Source organism: Carcharhinus amblyrhynchos, chromosome 20 (genome assembly GCF_965287045.1).
Source record: "Carcharhinus amblyrhynchos chromosome 20, sCarAmb.v2.hapA, whole genome shotgun sequence".
In the NCBI taxonomy this organism is placed as follows: domain Eukaryota; kingdom Metazoa; phylum Chordata; class Chondrichthyes; order Carcharhiniformes; family Carcharhinidae; genus Carcharhinus; species Carcharhinus amblyrhynchos.
Window position 1 is genome coordinate 9,063,745 of NC_137343.1, and position 25,365 is coordinate 9,089,109.

The 25,365-nt window shown below is 42.3% G+C and overlaps 1 protein-coding gene across 1 annotated transcript; it reads right to left on the reverse strand.

Moving 5' to 3' along the window:
• Nucleotides 1-585: 585 nt before the first annotated feature.
• On the reverse strand, nucleotides 586-24,591 carry snap29 (synaptosome associated protein 29). The gene is made up of 5 exons (XM_080208070.1): nucleotides 24,266-24,591; nucleotides 19,132-19,322; nucleotides 15,915-16,000; nucleotides 6,458-6,556; nucleotides 586-3,914 (listed from the first exon to the last, which is right to left on the reverse strand). Exons 1-5 carry the CDS (start codon nucleotides 24,494-24,496, stop codon nucleotides 3,757-3,759), a joined length of 765 nt encoding a protein of 254 aa, XP_080064196.1. The 5' UTR covers nucleotides 24,497-24,591; the 3' UTR covers nucleotides 586-3,756.
• Between the last annotated feature and the right edge of the window lie 774 nt (nucleotides 24,592-25,365).

Consider the following 25,365-nt stretch of genomic DNA (forward strand, 5'->3'; position numbering starts at 1 on the left):
AATTGCCCCTTAGTGTCAGGGGATTAGCAGGGTAAATATGTAATTGTAGGGACAGGGCCTAGGTGGGATTGTGGTCGGTGCAAATGGCCTCCTTCGACACTGTAGGAATTCTACGATCCCAAGTGTCAGCAGGGGAGGATGGAGAAAAAACTAGAAAACCAATAATCAAAAATAATAACTCCAAAATGCATGATAATTGTCTGTAGGTAAATAATCAACCACAAGATTTGGAAAAGCAGATAACCTTAATGTGATTAAAAACACAATCATGCTGTCTAAGGGGAAAAGAAAAAACTTTTTAAAAAAGTCTTCTAGGACTTCACCCGCAGAGGGAATCAATCGTTTAGACAGAATGACATTAGTCAGGTCCGAAAGGTTTTTAGATCCAATTTGAACAGTAAAGTGTGCACACAAAACGTAAGTGGCTGATACTTTTTTCCATGGGACCACAGCTACTCAGATCAGTCTAGACAAAATAGTATTTGAATGATAAAAAATTCAAACTACTGCTCAAGCAAGGTGAAAGAAAATCAACATTGCATTTCATTTTGTTTTGTTTCTGCTCAAATTACATCTGTATAAAAATGAGAGGTTTTAAGGTTTTATTGCACAAGACAAAGTCAGATCATTTCAAACAAAGTTCAAAAATTAGGAAAGGCTTTTACTCTGAAGGCTCCAAATACAAATGTTTCCAGTCCAGTAACGAATCAAACACATTTCATTAGTTTGTTCTTCAAAGTATTTATACAATTAAAACAGTATCACATTATTAGGTTTGACTAGAAACCCTATAACTTGTATGACAAGGAATTGCCCTTGTAAACGTTGGTACAATGTATTCCACAGAGGTTTGTACTTTTTGCCTATTAAATTTTTTTTATAGAAGGCACTCGATTAGCTGTTGTATAGCATTTCTATCTAAACACATGTCCACTTAAGGAGTATGGGAATGGCACCTTTCCCAGCTTTGCAAAATGCTTCACTGTTATCCATCTAAACAATGTGTTCAAATGCATTAGTCACCATGTGGAGCAAAAGCGCCATCAAGCTTAGAGATCAAATATCTGCAAATCCTTCTACTACGTGAAAGAAACTAAAACAGCAGCAAGGTTTCAAAATACTTTTAGTATCACAAGCATGCTTCTCTGACTGGAGATAAATGTGAACAAAAATTGAGTTAAACCAGTTCTCCATGAGTGCAATCATGTATGTATATTTAGTTTGGACTGAGCAGCAATCCAAACTTGTAAAACCTGCACAATATACTTTTTGGGAGTTGGCTGCTGATTATATATCATGCAGTATCAGTGCTAGACCACACGTCGCACTATACTAGTTCACAGCTAATTGTGTTTCATTGGTTTTTGAAGTAAGCTTCTGAAAGCAATTTAATTGGGATGTATCAATTTCTCAAATCCATTTCAACTCGAACAATGGCATGTTGGGAGAAACTAGAAAAGCGATGTTAACAATTTAGCTATTTAATTTAGAACATAGTTAATTACGTCCGTAAAATAAAATGTTCACAAATGATTAATAATAATGCTAATTAAACATTTAGAACTGATTCAAGAAAATTATAGATGAATGCTTGTGCATTTAATTTCCCAATTAAATTATACCCAGCTCTTTTGATGTTTAATTTTCCAAGTATTCAAAGGAAATTAAGCTTGTGTTTAGTTACTGCAGCCAAAGTTTGCTATAGTTAAAAAAACTGCACCCACCTTGTGCAATTCGCATGCTGTGCTAACTTATTCTTTTTAAAACAAAAATCATTTTGAGTGTAAAGAGAATGTGTTAAACATACTCCTAATCCAACATCCAGTCACAGAGAAAACCAGCGAATTTGAAAAATACACTGGATGCCTCAACTGCTCATTTTTTCTGACTGCAAATTCTCAGCAAGTACTATGCAGGAAATGCACTCAATTGCTGAAGGGGCTTTGCATGGGTTTCAGATATTTTAGCAAGTGTCTATTTACTGCATTCTCCCAAATCAGACTTTTGAGCTCTAAGAGAAATAAATCCATCAGCTCCAAGGCAGGTTGCGCTTTGACTTCTTAACCCCAACCCTGATCAGATTTACAAAATCCAATGGGTAAAAAGGCAGGTGTAATGAGTCTGTAGAAGTTTCCTTTGAAAGCCAGGAAACAAACTTGTTGCGATGACAGACAAACCGAGGAGTCTTTAAGGACAAAGATTTTGATCCTCCAGTGGCTGCCTTAGTCAACTCTCCTGCTTTCACTCACCACCTTCCTGTGCACACCACACTCTTCGTACTTTATTCAAAACAGCAACCTTAAGATGGCCTTGCAATAAGAAACACGGCTTACCTTTCACTCCTCTGCACTTGGCACATTTGAGAAAGCAGCTACAGGAGTGGCCAGGTGGTAATAACTGCAGCTGCGCTAATTCATGGCGTTTCAGAGTGCCTCAGCCACCCTGCTTGATGTTTAAGGGGCAGCATAATAGTCCACAACTTTAGTTAATCAGCCAATTCCACTGTTTACCAGAAATACAAAAAAAGGAGAAAGAAGGCACACAAAACAGTCTGGAGGTTAAATGTGCTCTATGGAAAACAGCATAAACAGAGAAGTGAGAAAGGAGTACATAGTTCATCTTCACTGCATGGCATAGTGAGCAGTGTGTGAACACAGACATGACATATCCATTTCCCTACTCAGCATTGAGGATTGTGACTATTCAGTTTAAGATTTCTCCCTCTCCTTCCATTGTTAAGACACTTTGCAGAGACAATCACCTGCAAATCTGCTTGCATTCATTTTACTGAAGTCAATATGAAGGTTTTGCCTCAAAGATGATCCTGAAATACACTACAGGAAAAACAGGACTAAAATTAACAGCTTCTAGTGAACCTGCTCCACAGATACCTCCCCCGTGGTGCCAGAGTACATCTATTTCTTACAAAGTGAGCTTTTGTTACATGACAGATTGGAATTCTGAGAACAAATGACTTGGCAATCAAAATATCCCTTAAAAATAAAACAAACACTTTCCATTGATCTAAAAAATCTAAAGACTACATTTTGATCTGGATAACTAGCACTAACTGGTGGAAATATTTTTGTTAGATATATTAATCTTTATAAAAGCTTTTGTATATAACTGATGCTACAAGTCACAGATTACCAAATACATTTTGCACAGTATATTCACAATACAAGCTAATCACAGACTGGGCAAGAATGACTGGGGGTATACTGGAGTTGAAACAACAGTAGACAATGTGCAAACCAGCCAAATCTGACTCTCCGCACAGTAACTGAGTATGAGATATTCCAGTGAGCTCATACGAGCTTATTCGTGTTCCTGGCCCCTTTCCATCAAAGCTACCAGTTAGAGCAAAAGCATATGCATCAAAATGCATCCAGGTTTCGCACGTGTATTGATAGTCAAGTTTGGATCATGTTCAATTCTTGTCTTCCATACAAACTGGCGTTGGTTATTGAAAACCAGATTGAACAAGAGTGACAATGCTGCGCATTCCTGCATCACGTTAATTGGTATTTGTTTAACGCAGAACTTCTAGAATGCATAAAAAATTAAATCAGGCCCTGCTGCAATACATTCAGAAACACAGTGAGAAATCGAGTCAATTTCTTTGGGAGGTTTGTGAATGGTTTTCTCTTAAACCCCATTTACCAAATAACCTGAATAAAAAAGGTGTTATTTCTGGAAGGTCAGTTATTTTCAAGATGCATTTAGACAACAAATTTGGAAATCCTACACGGCACTTTAAAGTTTACGAATCTGTCGATCGGTTGCAATGATCTTGGAATCCAGGCGTTCGGTCTTGTTTGTCAAACGATCAATGATCTGATCCTGGTCGTCGATTTCTGTCTGCAGACCAATTGCCAACCCCTTCAGACGGCCAAGACCAGAGGACAACTCATCTGTGATTAGAGGGGACAGACAGAACCACGAGTCAGGTTTGCACAGTAAGAAAGACTTGCGTACGTCACTGCAACTTTCACAATCTCAGTATCGTATAGACAAACAACTTTTGAAGTGTAGCCATGATTTTAATGGAGGAAGCCTGGCAGTCAATTTACATGCAGCAAGCTCCTACATACTGCAAGGCGGGTGAACAGCCAATTACTCTGGTATTGGTTGAAGTGTAAATATGGACCAAAATAGCCAGGATTATTTGCTGCTCTTCATATCATCACCACAGAATATTTTACTACTGCCCAAGGGGACCTTGATTTAACTTCTCACCCAGAAAGACAGTACCTCTGGCAGTGCAGCACTCTCGCAAAGCACTGCAATGCCAGACAAAATTTTGTGCTCAAGTTTCCTGAGTGAGGCTCGAACTCTCAAAATTCTGACTTAAAAGAGTGCAAGCCACTGAACTGCTGTGGACAAATCATTCACAAAAGGGAACAAAATCTACACCTTTCTCTTCAGTGATGAAAACCTTAAGAGGGTGCACGTCACCAAATTCAATTAAAATGCAACATGAATGGAGCAGAAATAAAGGCTCTGTTGTAAATACGTGAGAGTGATGCACTAATTATCCAAAAGAGTCATTTGAAATTACATGGGCATGTCTGAACAGTTAATGTAAATCAGAAGCCTGCAATTGTTTAGTATTTTATCATTTGATTCATTACTACTGAGCATAGTGATTTCTGTAGAGAAACAAGGCAGATTTGCTTATGAGCTAAACGAGCAGCATGTTAAAGCTGCTTTCATCTTGGGAGGGAGCCACGAGGCAACACACCCATTGCTGGCAAGTGCTCCCCTCAGTGCTTTCCCATAAATGCATGGTAGCGACTGGGAGCTGAAAGAATTTGTAAAGAACAAATGTATAGATAGAGTCGCTGAAGCTTTAAACTGCAGTGGCATTTTCTGGTACTGTGGGGCTATGGGCTCCCATGTGCATTAACAAGCCTTCATACAGCAGGTTACCTCAGCTGCTGAGGTTGCACTTTGCTCACTGGGCAGTGAAACATGGGAGGCTCACTGCAGACTACGCATGCACAATTCCAAGCAGCCGTTTTCAGAGCAGCATTGGTGTGAGGGCCAAAAATTTGTGCCCCATCTCTTACTGCATTAGAGGGGTAAGGATGCTTAATCATTAAAAAGATAGCTTGCAAATCAGGATATGATACAGAAGTCTGATAGATACAGACTAGACCAGTTGCCAGCAGTGAAGGTCACTTAGAGTCATGGAATCCCTACAGCGCAGGAGGCCACCACTTGGCCCATCGAGGTTGCACCAACACCAATCCCAACCCCATGCCCTATTCCCATACATTTATCCTGCTAATTCCTCTAATTTACACATCCTGGGTCACTAAGGGGCAATTTAGCATGATCAATCAACCCAACCTGCATGTTCACCTTTGGACTTGGGAGAAGAAAGGCAATTATCATTAAAAATAGAAACTATAAAAATAGACTTTTCAGCTAGTAGAATGAAACTACAAAAATTCTCTAGGTAGGGTGAACATGAGATCAGAATTAGACCATAACTATCTTGTATGTTAACTCTGAAGAACACAAGAACTAAGTGCAGGAGTAGGCCATCTGGCTCCTTGAGCCTGCTCCGCCATTCAATAAGACCATGGCTGATCTTTTCATGGACTCAGCTCCACTTACCTGCTCGCTTACCTTAATTCCTTTCCTGTTCAAAAATTTATCTCTCTGCCTTAACAACATTCAATGAGGTAGCCTCAACTGCTTCACTGGGCATGGAATTCCAAATTCACAACCTGCGTGTGAAGTTCCTCCTCAACTCAGTCCTAAATCTGCTCCCCCTTATTTTGAGGCCATGCTGCCTAGTTCTAACTTCACCCACCAGTGGAAACAACTCTCCAGCTCTATCTTATCTATTCCTTTCATAATCTTGTATGTTTCTATAAGATCTCCCCTCGTTCGTCTGAATTCTGATGAGTATAGCCCCAGTGTCTCCTCATAAGCCAACCCTCTCAACTCTGGAACCAACTTAGTAAATTTGCCTCTGTACCTCCTCCAGTGCCAGTATATCCTTTCTCAAGTAAGGAGGCCAAAACTGTACACAGTATTCCAGCTGTGGCCGCACCAGCACCTTATACAGCTGCAACATAACCTTGCTTTTTAAACTCCATCCCTCTAACAATGAAGGACAAAATTCCATTTGCCTTAATTACCCACTGCACCTGCAAACTAACTCCTTGAGATCCTTGCATAAGGACACCCAGGTCACTGCACAGCAGCACGTGTACTATTTAAATAATAGTCCATTTTGCTGTTTTTCCTACCAAAATTGATGCCCTCACTTTTACCAACATTGTGCCTGCTGTGGTCCCGCAACTTTTACTGGCAGAAACCTTGCTGTTCTGAAATTTTACGGATCTCCAGTGTCAGTCTTTGGAATAGGGTGGGAGAGTTCCAGAATGAAGGAATGCATATGTACACACAAACACACGCACTCTGTCTTTTAATACCTTACCTAGATTGCTATCAATCTTCGCATGATAAGTTTGAAGAACATTGTTCCTGGAGTAAATGTTATTCTCAACAGAAGCAGAACTGCTACTGGCCCCGAATCCTAAATATAAAAGAGGAAACAATAAACTAGCAAAAACAGGAGGAATTTTATTTTCAGTAATCAAAATCTTTAACTTAAGCTAATTTTCCAGCTGCTTCATTTTTTGCACAAAAACTAAGGTATCTTGTAACTAATTTTGCAGTTAATTAAAGACTAATGATTATGCAAAGGATATTATTAAGCTAAAAAGAATGCAGAAAAGATTTACAAGGATGCTACTGGAACTTGACAGTTTGAGCTATAAAGGAGACTGGGATTTTTTTTCTCCTGGATCGTGTAGACTTAGAGATGATCTTAAAGAAGTCTATAAAATAGTGAGGGGCAAAGATGAGGCAGATTGTCAACATCTTGGTTGGGGAGTCTAAAACTAGAGGGCATAGGTTTAAGATGAGAGAGACAAAAGGGTGCTGCATGTGTCAGACGAGCTGCCAGAGGTGGTAGAGTCAGGCACAATTTTGTCTTTTAAAAAGTATTAAGCAGTTACATAGATGAGTACACAGGGATATGGGCAAACGCAAGCAATTGGGACTAGCTTAGTGGTTTAAAAAAGGGCGACATGGACAAGTTGGGCCGAAGACTCTGTTTTCGTGCTGTAAATGTATGACTATGATTGTCTTGTATCTAAAGGCTGAAATGAGGGAACAAAAGAGCAGGAAAGGGTTATTAACACTTCTTTCACTTATCTGGCATGGTTTAATCTCTGCAGACTTCGTCCCTCTGTCTATTCAGAGTTGATATGCAGAGAGCAGAGGCCAAAGTAAAAGATTTCAGATAATGTAGATCATAGAAACAGAATGGCTATTACACAGGTGGTGACCACTTGGATCTGTCAAGTTAACATCAGCTCTCTGCAGGAACTTAACCAGCCCCACTGCCCCAATCCTCATAGCCCAAAATCAAAACTGATATAATCCACCCACGGAGCCTGCAAATTTGCCCAATTTGTCTGTCACATCAAATCTTAGCTCAAGACTTTTGGGGCATCCATAGATCATAGAATCCCTACAGTAGAGGCCATTCAGCCCATCAGGTTTGTACTGACCACAATCCCACCCAGACCCTACTCCCATAACCCTCTTTTACCCTAATTCCCAACACTAGGGTCAAGTTAGCATGGCCAATCTAACCCGCATATCTTTAGACTATGGGAGGAAACCAGAGCACCCGGAGGAATCCCACAGACACGGGGAGAACATGCAACCTCCACACAGACAGTGACCAGAGGCTGGAATTGAACCTGGGACCTTGGCACTGAGAGGCAGCAGTGCAAACCACTGAGCCACCCTAAACCTATCTACTTCAAGAATCCCAAAGCCTGACTTGTTCTAATTAAACAAAGATTCAATACTAGTCCCCATCATCTACAGAAGGCAGAGGCCAAGGTTTTAGGTGAAGGGATGTTTCTTGGAAAGGGAATGTATGGGAAGTGATATTTCATCAAGATCAGTGTTAGGTTACTCTCATCATACACGTAAGTAATCTAGATTGTAAAATGTCAATATTCCTTCAATGACAACATGACAGGCATCAGGTGCCACTTATTATAGAGAAGCAGCTACAAAATAGGGAAATGAAACACAATGAACAGCTTCAGGTGATCAACGAAGTAAACAGAATCCTGGTTTCAATACTCTAAAAAAAGCACAGAATGCAAAAAGACTGAAATAATGTTGAACTTGTACAACTGTAGCCAGGGAACAGACTGATGAGCCTTCTTTGTTTGAAGTGCTCTGTTGTAGTGAAGCCATGGAAAAGTCATCAGGTAGATTCATGAGGATGTGATGAGGGATGAGGGTCAGTCATGTAGGCCAGCTCAAATTCCAGGACAGGATCAAACTTAAAGAGTGAAGAATATGAAGTATGGGGTAAAAAGACAGGAGCATGGATGAGACTTGGCAGAAAAATAACTGTCCAGATTTGATAGATGAAGCAACTAGTCCCGTATGCATTATTATTCTGTAAACGCACACTTCTTCCATTGAAGGCTAATATGTGGCAGTGCAATTGAAAGACATCTGGAAGTACTTGCGAGGCGGTTCAGCGATGGAACAGTTCAAAGCAGACCAGGCAAAAAAAATTGCTCAGAATTGTACTGCCCACAACCAGGGGCAGTGGTTAGCACTGCTGCCTCACAGCATCAGGGACCTGAGTTCGATTCCTGGCTTGGGTCACTGTGAGAACATGCAAACTCCACAGTGCCTGTGTGGGTTTCCTCCAGGTGCTCCAGCTTTCTCCCACAGTCTGAAGGACGTGCTGTTTGGATGCACTGGCCACGCTAAGTTCCCCTCAGTGTTACCCGAATAAGTGTGGCAGCCAGGGGATTTCCACAGTAACTTCATGATGTGGAGATGCCGGCATTGGACTAGGGTAGGCACAGAAAGACTCAACATCAGGTTCACCTGATGAAGGAGTGCTCTGAAAGCTTGTACTACCAAATAAACATGTTGGACTTTAACGTGTTATGACTTCTTACAGTAATTTCACTGCAGTATTAACGTAAGCCTACTTGTGACATTGAAGAAACTTTAAAACTTTTAGGGGTGCCAGGTGTGCACAAGAGTGCGAAGTGAGCGTGTGTGTCACACTGATGCATAAGGATGTCTATATCTGCCACTGGCTGCAATGTCCAATTAAGAATAAAGCTTCTTGTCGAAGTAAAAATCTATGAAAGCAGCGAGTCCATTTCTTATATTGATATTTGACTGTTTCTTTACAAAGCCTTGGCTCATTAAAGTTCAGCTTATGATTAGTTTTCTTTGGAACTGCAGCATTTTACTGTTTAATTAACCAGAACAAAAATAAACTCTTAACCCCAATATGGGTTAAGCTCCAGTTAGAAAATTGCATTCCACAAAATAATGTGTAAACTATGTTCGCAATGATCTCCCATCTGCAATTTACATCTCAGAAGAATTCTGGGAGAGGATGTGGCTCCTGAACACCAGTGACCTCCAGTAGCTTTGCTACCAAGTAATCAGTCTTCATGCATGTGGCAGCAGGCTGTCCAAACACCAGGGACAGGTGGGAATCTGCACTGCAACCAGTCATTTCCTTTCATGGATCACTGCATCGCACATCAGAAGAAGGGCATGTTGGCCGATCCTCCTCCCTCTAGACCAGGGGAACTGAAGCCAACTGTGGCATCCTTTGTGCTGAGATAACTGTGCAGATACACCCCTTCCACAAACATTCACTCCCTTCGCTACTGGTTCACAGTGGTGGCAGTGTGTACCACGATGCACTACAGCAACTCACCAATGCTGCTGACACAGCACCTTCAAAACTCAAGACTGCGACCATCTTGATGGACGAGAGCAGCAGATACTTGGGAACATCAGCATTTGGAAGTTCCCCCCCCCACCCTCCGATTCACTCGCCATCCTGATTTGGAAATGTATTGCCACTCCTTCACTGTCGCTGAGTCAAAATCCTGGAACTTCCTCCCTCAAAGGGCTGGGGGTGTTCCTGTAGACTGCAATGGTTCAGGGCAGCAGTTCAAGACAGTCTTTCAACAATACTTTTCACTGCATCTCAGTACACGTGGGTGGCATGGTAGCACAATGGTTAGCACTGCTGCCTCAATTCTAGAGACATGGACTCAATTCCTGGCTTGGGTCACTGTCTGTGTGGAGTTTGCACATTCTCCCCATGTCTGCGTGGGTTTCCTCTGGGTGCTTCAGTTTTCTTCCGCACTCCAAAGATGTGTGGGTTAGGTGTATTGGCCGTGCTAAATTACCCTTAGTATCCCAAGATGGCTCGGTTAGAGGGATTAGTGGAACAAATGTGGGTTATGGGGATAGGGCTTGGCTGGGATTGTCATTGGTGCAGACTGAATGACCTCCTCCTGTACTGTAGGGATTCTATGTGACAATAATAAATCAAATCTTAATGGCAACGAGAAATGAACGATAAATGCTACTCAAGCCACTGCCAACCAATCCCATGAAAGTTTTTAAAAATTCAAATTGAAGGGATCCCTTGGTGCAGTTCATTAACTACTGTGAGTTTTAGGGATCACTCAGATCATCATATCTGTGCAATATCTAATTAATGAAGAACGCACAGTCAACATTCTCAATGGGACATGTAGGGAATACTTGTCTAATTCATACTATTTTTGGTTGACAAGTGTCAAACGTCAATATGATATAACACTGGTGCCATCTAGTGTCACAAAATAAAATTGCAGCATTAACTCCTGCAAAGCAAATTACACATATTTATTCAAGTTTGGTTAAATTATATAATAATCCAGGAGTAAATTCAAGACTAACATACAAATCGGGCGCACGGTGGCACATAATTTAGAACTGCTGCCTCAGCGTCAGGAACCTGGGTTCAATTTTGTGGGTTTCCTCCCACAGTCCAAAGATGTGCTCAGAAAGGACAGTAGGACTAGGGGGCACAGCCTCAAGATAAAGGGTGGGGTGGTTTAGAACAGAGTTGAGGAGGAACTTCTTCACTCAAAGGGTGGTGAATCTCTGGAATTCTCTGCCCGTTGAAGTGGTGGAGGCTGCCTCGCTAAATATTTTTAAGACGCGAGTTGATGGGTTTTTGATAAGAGAGGGGATTAAGGGTTATGGGGAGAGGGCGGGAATGTGGAACTGAGCCACGACAGATCAGCCATGATCTTATTGAATGGCGGGGCAGGCTCGAAGGGCTAGATGGCCTACTCCTGCTCCTATTTCTTATGTTCTTATGTGCGATTTAGGTTGATTGGCCATGCTAAATTGACCCTAATATCAGGAGAATTAGCAATGTAAATATGTGGGGTTACAGGAATAGGGTCAGTTGGGACTGTGGTCAGTGTAGACTCGATGGGTCGAATGGCTGCCTCCTGCACTGTAGGGATTTTATCAATGAAATCAAGGAATCTCTGAATCAACAGCAAAATTAACATTCTAAGGTGGTGTGCATAGCTATCAGGTTTAATTTGATTCTGAAGCTGAAGTTACTTTTAGGTCTTTTCATACAGTTGGATATCTGGGTATGGAATACTTTTTAAACAAAAAAAACATTCACGGAACGTGGGTGCCACAGACTAGACCAACTGTCCTGGAGAAAGTGGTGGAGGACAATCTTCTTGAACCGCTGCAATCCACGTGGTGCAGGTACACCCATGGTGCCTTCAGAGGGGTTTCCAGGATTTTGACCCACTGACAGTGAAGGAACAGCAATATATTTCCATGTCAGGATAGAGGGGGCTTGGAGGGGAATCTCCAGGTGGGGTTCCCATGTAAATACTGCCCTTGTCCTTTCAGATGGTAGCAGTCTGTGGGTTTGGAAGGTGCTGCCAAAGGAGCCTTGGTGCGTTTTCCCAGTGCACCTCGTAGATGGTACACATGGGTGCTTCATTGTGGTGGAAGGGGTAGCAATTAAGTGGGGCTGCTTTGTCCTGGATGGTGTAGGGCTTCTTGAGCATTGTTGGAGCTGCACTCGTCCAGGCAAGCAGAGAATATTCCAACACACTCCTGACCTGTGTTTTGTCAATGGTAGACAAGCTTTGGGCAGTCAGAAGGTGAGTTATTCATTGCAGGATTCCTAGCCTTTGACCAGCTCCTGTAGCCATGGTATTTATATGGCTGGTCCAGTTCAGTTTCTAGGCAATGGTAACCTCCAGGATGTTGATAGCGGGGGATTGTGACGCTAATACCACTGAATGTCAAGGTCATGGTGTCATGGTTATTATTCTCTCAAAGCTGGTCAGTGCTGGACATGTTGCATACATGTTATTTGCCACTCATTCAATTAAGCTTGGACATTACCCAGGTCTTGCTGTGTTTGGTCATGGACTGCTTCTATATCTGAAGTCTCAAATGCTGAACATTGGGCAAACATCCCCACTTCTGACCTTGTAATGGAGAGAAAGTCATTGATGAAGCAGCTAAAGATGGCTGGGCCTAGGACACTAGCCTGAGGAACTCCGGCAGTGATAGCTTGGAACTGAGATGGTGCAAGAACCATGATCATCTTCCTTTGTGCAAGGTACGGCCCTCAAATGGCAGGTTGGAATTCTCTACCCTGGAGGGTTGTGCATGCTCAGTTATTGTAGACATTTAACCCTTATCTTAGGCCAGGCTGGAGGGGGCTGCATGGCCTTCACTGTTCTCAATTCTTATTCGAATAGTTTGCAAATAGCACTCAAAAAGCATTCTGCAAATTTTCTAGGATTTCACCCAACATGGGGAAGTTGGGGACATTTTTTAAGCAATTGTCATAGTTTGTTTTCAGGGCCCCATCAGGATAAAAGTCCATGTATAGCCTGTCCTTGTTAATGTCGACTCAAGTTTTTACCTTAATGATGTCAAAAAAGTACAGGGCATAGGGAGAACAACTAGAATGGATGAGAGAGACAATTATCACCAATTTCTGAGTGAAATAAAAATTTAAATGCTTAAGGATATCAAAAACTCGAATAAAAATAGGAATAGAAATAAAAAGCAATCAAGAGCAAAAGCTCCCCGTCTCTGGTGCAAAGGAAGTGATGAAAAAGCAGCTGGAGTTGGAACAAGGGAGTAAACCTACTTCAAAGGAAAGAAATGTATGAGAAAGTCAAAACACTCGAGTTTCAGACGTGTACATTGGTCCTTCTGGCCTTTGCTCAAAGTTATAGCCAGGGATGGCAACCCACATATCTTTTACAGTCAGCAGTGGCGGGTGGGAGAAGGGAGAGGTGCCCAAGGAACTAATATTGAGATCACTATTAATTTAGAAATAAACTTGCATAGATTTGTGGACGTTTACAGAACAAGAGGCAGCCATTCGGCCCATAATGTTCATGTCACTTACACGAATCCCATTTTCCACCACTTGGTCCATAGTCCTGGAGGTTATGGCAATGCAAGTGAATATTTAAATACTTAAATCTTACACAAGCTCCCGCAAACAGGAATGAGAGAGATTTTGATTTAGAAATAAATATTGGCCTGGGCACCAGCAATAACTCCCTTGTTCTTCTTAGAAATAGTGCCATGGGATCTCGTACCCATCCAAGACAGCAGATGGGTCCTGGGATACTTTTGGTGTTTGACAAATGTATTGAGCTTATTAGGGAAACAGATGGCATTAACAACTGGCTATTTCATAACCAAGGTCATTGTTTTGAAATAAAGGAAATGATACGTTGCAAGAACCGTGCAACAAGCAGCAACATAAAAGGCAGCTATTGTAACCAAACAGCGGGGGAGGAAAAGGATTGACTGCAAGACTAACAAAAGATTGGACACCAGCCTACAAGCCTGCAGAAACTCTAACTTGTAAGAAGAGCCAGACATCAACGATAAAAGCCAAGACAACTTAGAGAAATGCAAGTGGTTGTCTGACTATAATTGTTTTTTTCATTCATGGGCATTGCTGGCTGAGCCAGCATTTATTGCCCATCTCTAGTTGCCCCTGAACTGAGTGGCTTGCTAGGTCATTTCAGAGGGCAATTGAGGTTCAACCATATTGCTGTGGCTCTGGAAGCACCTGTAGGCCAGACCAGGTAAGGTCTCATAAGATTTCATACCCAAAAGGCTATTGGTGAATCAGATGGGTTTTTCGGGCAATCGACAAAGGTTACATGGTAGATCCTTAATTCCACCATGTGCCATGGCGGGCTTTGAACCCAGGTCCCCAGAATGTTAGCTGGATTAATAGTCTAGCAATAACTCCACTGGGTCATTGCCTCCCCCTTGGGGATGGAGGTAAATGCAACACAGACAGATATAGAATTTCAGGGAAAGTGGAATATTAAAAAGGGGTACAGTCAGGCATGCAAGGACATTTATAAGTGTCACATGCCAACTGACTCAAACAGCTTCTTCCCTGCAGCCAGATTTTTGAATTGGACCTACCTTGCGCTAAGTTGACTTTTCTCTACACCCTATGACTGTAACACTACATTCTGGATTCTCTCCTTCCCTTCTCTATGTATGGTATGCTTTGTCTGTATAGCATGCAAGAAACAATACTTTTCATTGCATGCTAATACACGTGACAGTAGTAAATCAGGTCAAGGAAGGACAATAGTTTGTGAAAGAAAAAATCTAAGTCAAATGCCCAAGGTGACCAAGTCCTGTGGTGACACTCAAAAGCACTGGACAAAGCTCCTTGTGAAAGGGGAACTGGTTAAGGCTCAAATGCTGCAGGGATCCAGAAATAAAAAACAAGAAATTGGTTGGAGGTTAAAAAGCAACAGTTACTTGTTATACTAGGCACGTTTGCCAAATTTGCACATGCTGCTGAAATAGGAGGCAGTTGCTTCAGAGGACACTGCTCAGGAGTTGGCTAAAACATGAAAGGAACGACGTCACATTTAACAAAGACCAAAGCATGACAAAGGGAAAAGAAACATATGGCTCCAAGTACTTCAATGACATTGAAATGAAGTATGGAACTAAGATCGAGGGCGGCACCGAGACACTCAGGGTTCAATGTGTACAATTAAGTGCAAAAGCAAGTATAACAGAACATGTAACTACATGGCCAAAAACAGCAGGAAAGGTTTCAGATAAGCAATCAAACTGAAAGACACCCTGCTCCGGTCTCACATCTAGCTTTAATTCTTGTCATTGAGTCACGAGAGGGGTTTCTCTTCGGTCAAGCCAAGTAAACAAAGAAATTACATTAGGACAAAAGTAAAAGGGGCAGCTCCCCAAAATAAAGGGGAGTTGGAAACAGTTCAGACAAAAGGCAGAGACAATTCCCGGAACCAGAGAATAAGGGTTTGAAAAGACTGTGGGCTTTTCTGCCTTGGAGACAATTGAGCTGATAGTGACACGGAAGACAACATGTGGAAAAAGTCAGTCCAGCGAATTACTTTGAACTAAACCACGAGCAGGCCAAGGGGACAATTTTAGGATTGATGCCAGGAATTTATTTACACAAAAAAACCCCAGATTTTTCAAGATAGCAGAGATAAACTGTAGAATTATTGAGAGAGAGAGGAAACATGGTTAGAGGAAGATGGATGAAGATGCCCCTGCCCCCACAACTCATTTATACTTCTACCATTGCAGTTAGCTTGGCTCTTATCAGAGGTTTTGCTGGTATTCATTAATTCACACCACAGTTCATTGACATTGATCCTTTTTAAAATCATGCTGGAAAAGGTGGGGGTTCAATGCTACTGCTGTTGACTATTAATGATATTAACATGCTAGAAATTCCATGATCAGCAACCTTCCTCATGCAAAGAGCCATCTATAAACAATACATCTGCCTGAAACACCAACTCTTGGTAGTGGCATGGTGCAAATTCAGCATCTGTAAACCAGATACTCGGCAAATTGCCAAGTGTTTCTAGTAAAATGCATAATTTGCACATGTGGAATTCCATTTGGCCCATTGGGTCTGTGCCCAGTGAGAAGAAACTTACCCGAAGTGTCCAATTTCCTCAGGTTTGGATGGTTTGCCTGGTACGCATCTTCCTGCTGCAGACTCCTATCCAGGGCTTCTTGTAATCTACCACACAAAAAAAAAAATCAGGCTTTTCATAGTGAACAGCTGATCAATGCAGCAAAGGGAAATAGTCATCTCTGTGGACGCTACAAAGCCCTAGAGAAAGTGTGTAGATATATTCAAGAAGTGGCTGGATGTAACAGTTGGGGCAAATGGGATCAAAGGTTATGGAGAAAAAGCAGGATTAGGCTATTGAGTTGGATGATCAGCCATGATCGTAATGAATGATGGAGCAGGATTGAAGGGCTGAATGGCCGCCTCCTGCTCCTGTCTATGTTTTGATTCTTATTACTTTCTCAGACATACTAGCTTTAACACAGTTGAACTGGACTGAGGAAAGCAACATGGAGACATATTTGACAAGAGGGCAGAATGTCATCTTCCGGCACAGATGATCAGCAACCTTTTTCACACAAAGCCACCTATAAACAGTACATCTGCCTGAAATAACTCTTGGTAGCTGCATAATGCAAATTCAGCATCTGTAAACCAAATACTCAGCAAATTGCCAAGTGTTTCTAGTAAAATGCATAATTTGCATATGTAAATAAAACAATTAATAGAAAAAAGGAATTAAACCTGACCCATTGGGGAATTTTGTATAAAGTTAGTTTGTTCAGCTATTAGATTCTCATAATTAAAAACTTCTAATAGCACATTTCAGAAGTCATCCAGACTCAAAACATTGGTTCTGTTCTCTCTCCACAGATGCTGTCAGACCTGCTGAGACTGTCCAGTTTTTGTTTCATACAACAGTCATCATGTTGCCTGCCAGCAGAAGCAATCACTACTAGTGATGATGGATAAACTAATCTGCTAGATCGAATGATGAGGTGAGTTCACCAACACTCCCATGCTAATGCAGAAAGTCCAGTAAGAGAAATTTGTGGTACACTCCAGTTTGTCTGTGACAAAATTAGAGGCTTGAGAGAAAATGATGACAGTAAGATACTGATTTCAGCAGTTCTGAAACACAATATTAGATCCCCTGTATCTAAAACAATCTGAACTTTCTAGGTGGGGGAACAGGAGGAAAGAGGAGGATAAGTTAACTTTTTTTTTAATATCATTAAAGATTCCCTCAATTTTTCTTCCCATCAAGGTGAATGTCTTAAGAGGCAGGAATTACAAGGTTTTTGTTCACTGGCGTTAAACAATCCCTGGTTAGAAGAGGTAAACTTCCTTCTACACTACTCTAATCTCAAGAGCACCAGATGCGTTTCCCCCCACCGCACTTGTGGGAGATATTTTTGAATATTGAATTCAAATTCCATCATCTGGCATGGCAGGATTCAAATCTGGGTCCCCAGGACATTAGCTGAGTTTCTGGATTAATAGTCTAGCGATAATACCATTAGGCCATTGTCTCCCCAATATACTGTGCAAGATTCCCATACCAATTATTCTTACAGCCAGTCTAATTACATCTATGAGTTGGGATGAAAAGAGATAGGGGACTTGGGAAGTTAAATACAAAAGCTTGTGCAGTATGAATATGCAGCGAAGTCGCTTTCTGCAGACATACAATTATGAGGAGGCCACTTAACCCCTCGAGCCTAATATGCCATTCAATAAGATCACAACTGATTCGATTGTGACTTCAAGCTCCACATTCTCTCCACTCCCAACAATCTTTCACCCCCTTGCTCATCACTAATCTATTTAGCTCTGCCTTAAATATTCAAAGGCGCTGCTTCCACTACCTTTTGAAGAATGAAGCTCCAGAGACTCCCAACCCGAGAAAATAAATTCTCCTCATCTTTATCACAAGTGAGTGATCCCTTATTTTAAAAGGTGAATCTTAGTTCTAGATTATCCCACAAAAGGAAACATCCCTCTCCATATCCACCCTTGTCAAGACCCCCTCAGGGTCTTAAAGCTTCTGATTGAGTCACCTTTAACTTTTCTAAGAGTGAATACAAGCCTATCCAACCTTTCCTGTCACCAAAATGAAGTAAACATCCTCACATTAGCAGACCATGCCAGTCTTAATGCAAGGCCTCAGGGATAACTATGTGGCTGCAGAGTTAAATATGATTGACTCTTCAGCGATACAATATTTCTGAGTGCTTTCAAGACATTCAGATAAATAAAATTGAACTGCAGTTGAATGCTTTTAATCACAGTGCAAATTCTTCTAGGCGATATCACAACAGGATTCAAAGGCTTTCATGTTGGAGGAAGTTTTTACATAATACACGTGGGACATAGCATTCAATGTCAATTTAGCTTTCAGAGAAATTGCAATTATTGAAAACCAAGATTCTTTTTAATGGGACATTTATTGTCCATCCCTAGTTGCCCTTGGAAGCCATTGAGAGTCAACCTCATTGCTGTGGCTCTGGAGCCACATGTGGGCCAGAGAAGGTAAGAATGACAGATTTCCTTCCCTAAAGGACATTTGTGAACCAGATGGGTTTTTCTGACAATCAATAATGGTTTCATGGTCATCAGTCGATTCTTATTCCAGATTTCTTTTATATTGCATTCAATCTCCACCAACAGCCATAGTGGGATTCAAACCTGGGTCCCCAGAACATTGGCTGAGTTTCTGGATTAATAGTCCAGTGGTAATACCACTAGGCCATCACCTTCCAACTGTATTTAAAGACATTCAGTATAATTTATACAACATCTTTTTAGCCTATGCTAAAATAGGAAGAGTCTGGGATGTTGTAAAGCTATTATGTACACTTGTAGTGTATGTGCAGCTCCTGTCAATATACACAATCTTCAGGAGATCCTATCTCCCCTTCAAAACTGCATGCTAGCTATATAAAGGTAGAACAGCACAATCATTGCAGAACATTCAATACTTAAGAAAAATAATTCGAAGAGAGAAACATGTCCAACGGCACTTTACAGAAGAGCAAAGTAAAACAAACTCAGTTAGGAGAGGTGACCAAAAGCAAAGGAAGAAAGTTGAGGAGAGATGGTAGAGGGGACCACTGACTTGCAGAGAAGTGAGCCTCCGCCTTACAGACAACACCACTGAGGAGAAATGTGGAAAAGAGGCCAAGAGTAGAATCGCAACATTGATGAGAAAGCGAGAGATGGAAGAGAAGTAGCAGGTGGATGAGGGTGGGATGGAAGGAGGAAGGAAGGAAGGCAAGGGATAATGAAGAGATACTCACTTGCTGTTAGTTTGCTTTTCAGGTACTGGACAGGGCTGTGGTTCTGGGTTCTTCGATTTGAAGTAATTTGTAATGCCACCAAAGATACTCTTAATGCTGTTGATATGTTTTTGGCTAACTTTCAAATCCTGGTCCATTTTATCCACCATATTCTCCGATCGCTTAAGAGCTTCACCTTGCCTTATTAGTTCCTGTGTAGCAAACAAGTCAAATCTACAGTAACTTTTACAATGCTTCAGAAGGGGTTTGAAATGCCACCCAGGGTGGTATCAATTTCAAACTAAACCTGTGTGAACTTAAAACTAAGATAGTGGTTTCTAAAAAAGTCAATAATGCCATGGCTAGAGCTAAAATAACCACAAAGAGTATACAAAATGAGTGTAAAGGTGGCAAATTTGATTAAACAGTTAAGAGTAGAAGCAGAGCAGTTAAAGGCAGTTAGCCAGGTTGGGTGGAAGTGAATAGGAACTGCTTCTGGAATTAACAGTTCAATTAGAGGGCTAAACTATAGCATTTTTTATACATTTTTCAAGACGAGTTGCTGGCTGGGTCCGGCATTAATTGCCCATCTCCAACTGCCCTCCACTCCAGAGGGCATCTGAGAATCAACCAGATTGCTGTGGATCTGGAGTCATATTATAACTTTTGTAACCAAACAAAACTATTAAGGAAATAATCACATAATAGAATCATTCTGAAGGGCCACGAATAGATTGAGATGGAATTCAATGTCAGTAATTGCAAGGCCATACATTTCGCTTAAAAGATGGCAATTACACTTTGAATATGGGAAGACTGGATGATGTGGACAGCGGAGAGATTGGGGTTTCATGCTTGCAAGACCTAACATGCAGAACCTCAAATGAATGAAGGCCACAAAAATGGCTTGGGTTCACTGTGAGAAAAAGGTGAACAGATATAAACCTTAGTCAGATCACTGAATATGTTGTCCCATCTTTGCCAGGATGTGGGGGCAACAGAGGAGATTTAGCATGGTATTTGATACATGGAATAAAAAGCTACAAAGACTTCTAAAATGTGGAGTGTTCTCATTGGGAAAAGAGAAAATTATGGGGTAATTTGATAAAAGCCAAAATGATAAAGGAATAGGTTTTCTGTTAACATTCAAGGCCAAGTGCTGGCAAGTGGGACTAGTGGTCAAGTCAGGATCTTGCATGTGTTGGTGCAGACTTAATGGGCTGAAGGGTCTCTACTACACTGTAGTATTGAGAGATTCCAGTAGGGCAGGGTAGATTGCAAAAGACTTTTAGAATGATTGAGGAGACATAGATTAAGTGCAAGAGATGAGAGTTTTGTTTTTAAGTAGAGGGTTGAGAGAGCACTTGAGTTAGTGACTGAAGCAGAAACCATGTGAACATTTGAGAATAGGTTGAGCAGATGACAGGTAGAACCCAATTTTTAAACTGAGTGACATGCTTCCAAGTTACAACTTCTATTTAATTTATTAATTAATACACTTGCAGACAAGCGCAATTAGCCTATTTACCGTGGGTGTAAAGATTTGGGTGACTAAAGCATTAACCATTTCCTCATTGCTGAGGCAGGAATAGGAAAATGTCAGGTTGTACATATTACACCCAGTATCTAAACAGCAGTATACAAATCTTTATCCATGTGATTTAAATTCCAGACTCAACAGCAGTAAATGATTCAACCAATATTAATAAAAGACTTGGATATAAAATACTCATTCCCTTGAACAGAACCATTTACTCAGTAAACAGTTAAAGTGAAAGCTAAGTTTCCACTGCTTCCCTGATCTACCATAGTCAGAGATACATTTTGAGGCTCACCCCATTTGAGTTTTATGGGGTTGTCCAGAACCAGAGCGTCACAGTCTGAAGATAGACCATTTAGGACTGAGATGAGGAGAAATTTCTTCATCCAGACTGTAGAATTTGCTACCAGAGGTAGTAGTTAAGGTCAAAATATTGAATGTTTTTGAGAGAGAGTTAGATATAGTTCTTGAGGCAAAGGGGATCAAATGATATTGGGGGCAGGGGGGTTCAGGGTTGGGGGAGAGATGAGATCAGGTTGAGTTGGATGAGCAGCCACAATCATAAGGAATGGTCGAGCAAGCTGGAAGGGCCAAATGGCCACCTCCTGCTCCTATCTTTTGTTTCTATAAAGTATAGATGGAACATTGATTCAACGGGCACATTTGGTCCATCATGCTCTATGTTAACTCTTTAAAAGAACTCTTGAATTTGTCCCACTGGATAATACTGGTTTCTAAGCAGGTACAGAGCTAGGGAATGAACAAAGGGGCAAACATGAGGGGAAAAAGAAATTACTGAAAGTTAACAGAGTTAGAGTCACAAACCCCTAGGTGAGCATTCCTGGAAAAGAAACAGTAGCAAAATGTATCTAAGGAAGTCAGAAAGAAATACAGACGGCAATTTGTAAAACTTAAACAAGGCTTTTTCCATAGCAGCAGATCACCAAATTATAGAGTACCATGTTAAACCTAGCTTGGAAACCCAGAAAAGTTAAGAGCCCCAATAAATCGAGTTGAACTTCTTTCCTTAGATAGTGGTTTGTCCCAATATTTTTGGGCCTTATTGAATCAAACAGCTTTGCTCATTTTTGACCAAATACTTAGCTAGAAACAGACTATTCAGTCTGAAGTGTGTGTGTGTCAGTGATTATACTCTACACCAGTCTCCTCCCATCCTATCTAATCCTATCAATATATCCTTCTATTCCTTCCCATCTCATGCACTTACTGCATCTAGTTTCTCTTTCAAATGTATCCACACTAGTTGCCTAAACCAATCTAAGTGGTAGAAAGTTCCATTAACCACCACCCCCCCCTCCAAAGTTTCTTGTTGGATTTATTTGATGACTCATTTTGACTCATCATTGGATTCCCTCACAATTGGAAATGTCTTCCCTGCATTCATTCTTTCAAAACTCCCAAAGACTCTAATCAGCTTGCTACTTACTCAGCCTTCTCTCTTTTGAGGAAAGGGCCCCAGTAAATTCAGACTTACCTCAGTTATAACCTTTCAGTTCTAATAATCATCCTCTGAATTTTTTGGGGGGTATCTTTTCCAGTATCTCTTGCAAGGCTGAGACACAATCGATTGGTTCAACTGATCTACAATAGCATTTATGCTCTACACTATTTTCACTCACACCATCAACAAAATTTTCCTTACCATTCTTCCTCTCACCCAGGATCAGAATTCCTACAGTGCAGACTATCGAGTCCACAATGACTCTGACAAGCATATCTTATCCAGGCACTCTTCCACACCACACCCTATGCCTGTAAGCCCACAAATTTACCATGGCTAATCCATCTAACCTACACATCTTGGGACACTAAGGGGCAATTTAGCATGGCCAATTCACCTAACCTACACATCTTTGGATTGTGGGAGAAAACCAGAGCACCTGGAGGAAACTCACGCAGACACAGGGAACATACAAACTCCACACAGTCAACAGGTCTGAAAGCAGATAGAAATAGTTAACAATGAGCCCAAAGGACAACTCCTCCAACAGCTGGATGGGCACTTGAAGGAAATAACCTTGCAGTGCTAAAGGGGAAGAGCAATGAAACGAGACTGGTTGGTTTATGCTGAAAAGGCTCAAAACAAACCCAATGAGGCAAATTACTTCCTCTTGTAACAGAGCTGGGACCCAGCCAGTGCTCAATGTGACTGACATCTTCCTAGTTCTTCTCCTCTCGTTCAGGATCCAAATACTTAACTAACACAAGATGATGGGCACTTTATTTCTTGTTTTAAAGTCTTCTACCCATTGTTTGGAGGTGCCAGGACAAGTTAATGAAAGAAGACTTCTTTCATTAACTTGTCCTGGCACCTCCAAACAATGGGTTGAAAAGAGACTCTGATGTAAAGAGTAAAACAACTTCCCAGAATTTATGAATTAAATGTCCTGTCAGGCTTAACATAGAACATTACAGCGCAGAACAGGCCCTTCGGCCCACGATGTCACGCCAACCAGTTAAAAAGCAATGACCCTCTGACCTAAACCAAACCCTTTCCATCCATAAACCTATCCACGGATCTCTTAAACGTCCCCAAACTAGGCGCATTTACAACTGCAGCAGGCAGGGCATTCCAATCCCTCACCACTCTCTGGGTAAAGAACCTACCCCTGACATCCGTCCTATAACTAACACCCCTTAATTTAAAGCTATGCCCCCTCGTGCTAGCTTTCTCCATCCGAGGAAAAAGGCTATCACTGTCCACCCTATCTAAACCTCTGATCATCTTATGTTTCAATAAGGTCCCCTCTTAGCCGCCTTCTTTCCAACAAAAACAACCTCAAATCCCTCAGTCTCTCCTCATAGGACCTTCCCTCCATACCAGGCAACATCCTGGTAAACCTCCTCTGCACCCTCTCCAAAGCCTCCACATCCTTCCTATAATGTGGGGACCAGAACTGCACACAATACTCCAAGTGGGGCCGCACCAGAGTCTTGTACAGTTGCAACATAACGCTGCGGCTCCTAAATTCAATCCCCCTACCAATAAACGCCAAGACACCATATGCCTTCCTAACAACCCTATCTACTTGATTCCCAACTTTCAGGGATCTATGTACACATACACCTAGATCCCTCTGTTCATCCACACTATTCAGAGTTCTACCGTTAGCCCTATACTCTCCACATCTGTTATTCCTGCCAAAGTGAATTACCTCACAATTTTCCACATTAAACTCCATCCGCCACCTCTTGGCCCAGCTCTGCAACTTGTCCAAGTCCCCCTGTAAACTAAGACACCCTTCCTCACTATCTACCACACCTCCGACTTTGGTGTCATCAGCAAATTTACTAATCCACCCAACTATACCCTCATCCAGATCATTTATAAAAATTACAAACAGCAGTGGCCCCAAAACAGATCCCTCCCCACCTCCCCCGACATCCAGTGCCCGGCACCCCCCCCCCCCCAACCCCCACCTAGTACCCAGCAGACCTCTTCCCTCCCCTACACCCAGTACCCGCAGACCCACCCCCTCCCCTACACCCAGTGCCCGGCAGACCCACCCCCTCCCCTACACCCAGTGCCCGGCAGACCCACCCCCTCCCCTACACCCAGTGCCCGGCAGACTACCCTCGGATCCAGGCCCTCACCTTGGCTGCATCAGTGCCTATTTGTTCCGACTCATACATGAGGGCCACACTGCGGCCGCTGCTCTGCACGGCCCGGTCGGCGCTCTGCAGCACTTGCTGCCTTAGCTCCCACTGTCGCCGCTCGGCCGTGCTGGGCGGCCCGTCCTCCCAAGGCCCCGGGTCGGCTGGCCGCTGCTCTTCCTCATCATCATCCTCGGCGAAAGGGTTGTAGCGATTGGGGTAGGCCGACATCGCTCTCACTCACACCGGGCCACCACTATCTCCGAGTTGGGTTATTGTCAGCCCCACTTCACCGCCGGCCTCCCGAATCACCTGACAACCGGCCGGCCCCGCCCCGACAACGTCATCGCGCTCCGCGGCCCCACCCCCTCAACGTCATCGCTCCGCGGCCCCCGCCCCGTCAACGTCATCGCGCTCCGCGGCCCCGCCTCGCTAACGTCATCGCGCACCCCTTCCCCGCCCCGTTAACGTCATCGCGCTCCCACCCCGTTGAAGCAAAGCAGAACGCAGCCATGTTTGAGACTGGCAGACGGCTTCAATCAGGTGACCTCTACCCATCCCTGTGCTTTTTAGAAGGTCGAAAAGGAAGAAAGGACTTTTTTTTAGTTTATTTATTAGTGTCACAAGTAGACTTACATTAACACTGCAATGAAGCTATAGTGAAATTAGAAACAGAAAATGCTGGCAATGGGGCGCCAGGGACCTGGATGAGTTTGGATCCTGGCTTGGGTCACTGTGTGGAATCGGCAAGTTTTCCCTGTGTCTGTGTGGGTTTCCTCTCAGTTTGAAAGACGTACCGATTAAGTGCTAAATTCTCCCTTAGTGTACCCGAAAAAGTGGCGGAATTTGGGGACTAGAGGATTTTCACAGTAATTTAATTGCGGTATTAATGTAAGCCTATGACTTATGACCCTAATAAATAAACTTTAAATACTCAGCATGTCAGGCAGCAGAATAGAAACAAGAGAAACAGAGTTAACATTTTGAGTCCATATGTGACCCTTTCACAGAATGTTTTCCACTGATGTGACAACCCCCAAAAGGTCCATGGGGGCTCATGGAGTACAAGTTCATCTGGTAACAGGTAGTAGTCCGCTCAG

Excerpts from the sequence above, each read along its gene's own strand:
- snap29 (XM_080208070.1), bottom strand. The coding sequence starts at position 24,496 with ATGTCGGCCTACCCCAATCGCTACAACCCTTTCGCCGAGGATGATGAT. Across the intron at positions 6,557-15,914 it reads GAGGAAATTGGACACTTCGG|GATTCGGGGCCAGTAGCAGT; the intron begins GTAAGTTTCTTC and ends TTTTATATTTAG. Across the intron at positions 3,915-6,457 it reads GAAGATTGATAGCAATCTAG|ATGAGTTGTCCTCTGGTCTT; the intron begins GTAAGGTATTAA and ends CTCTAATCACAG.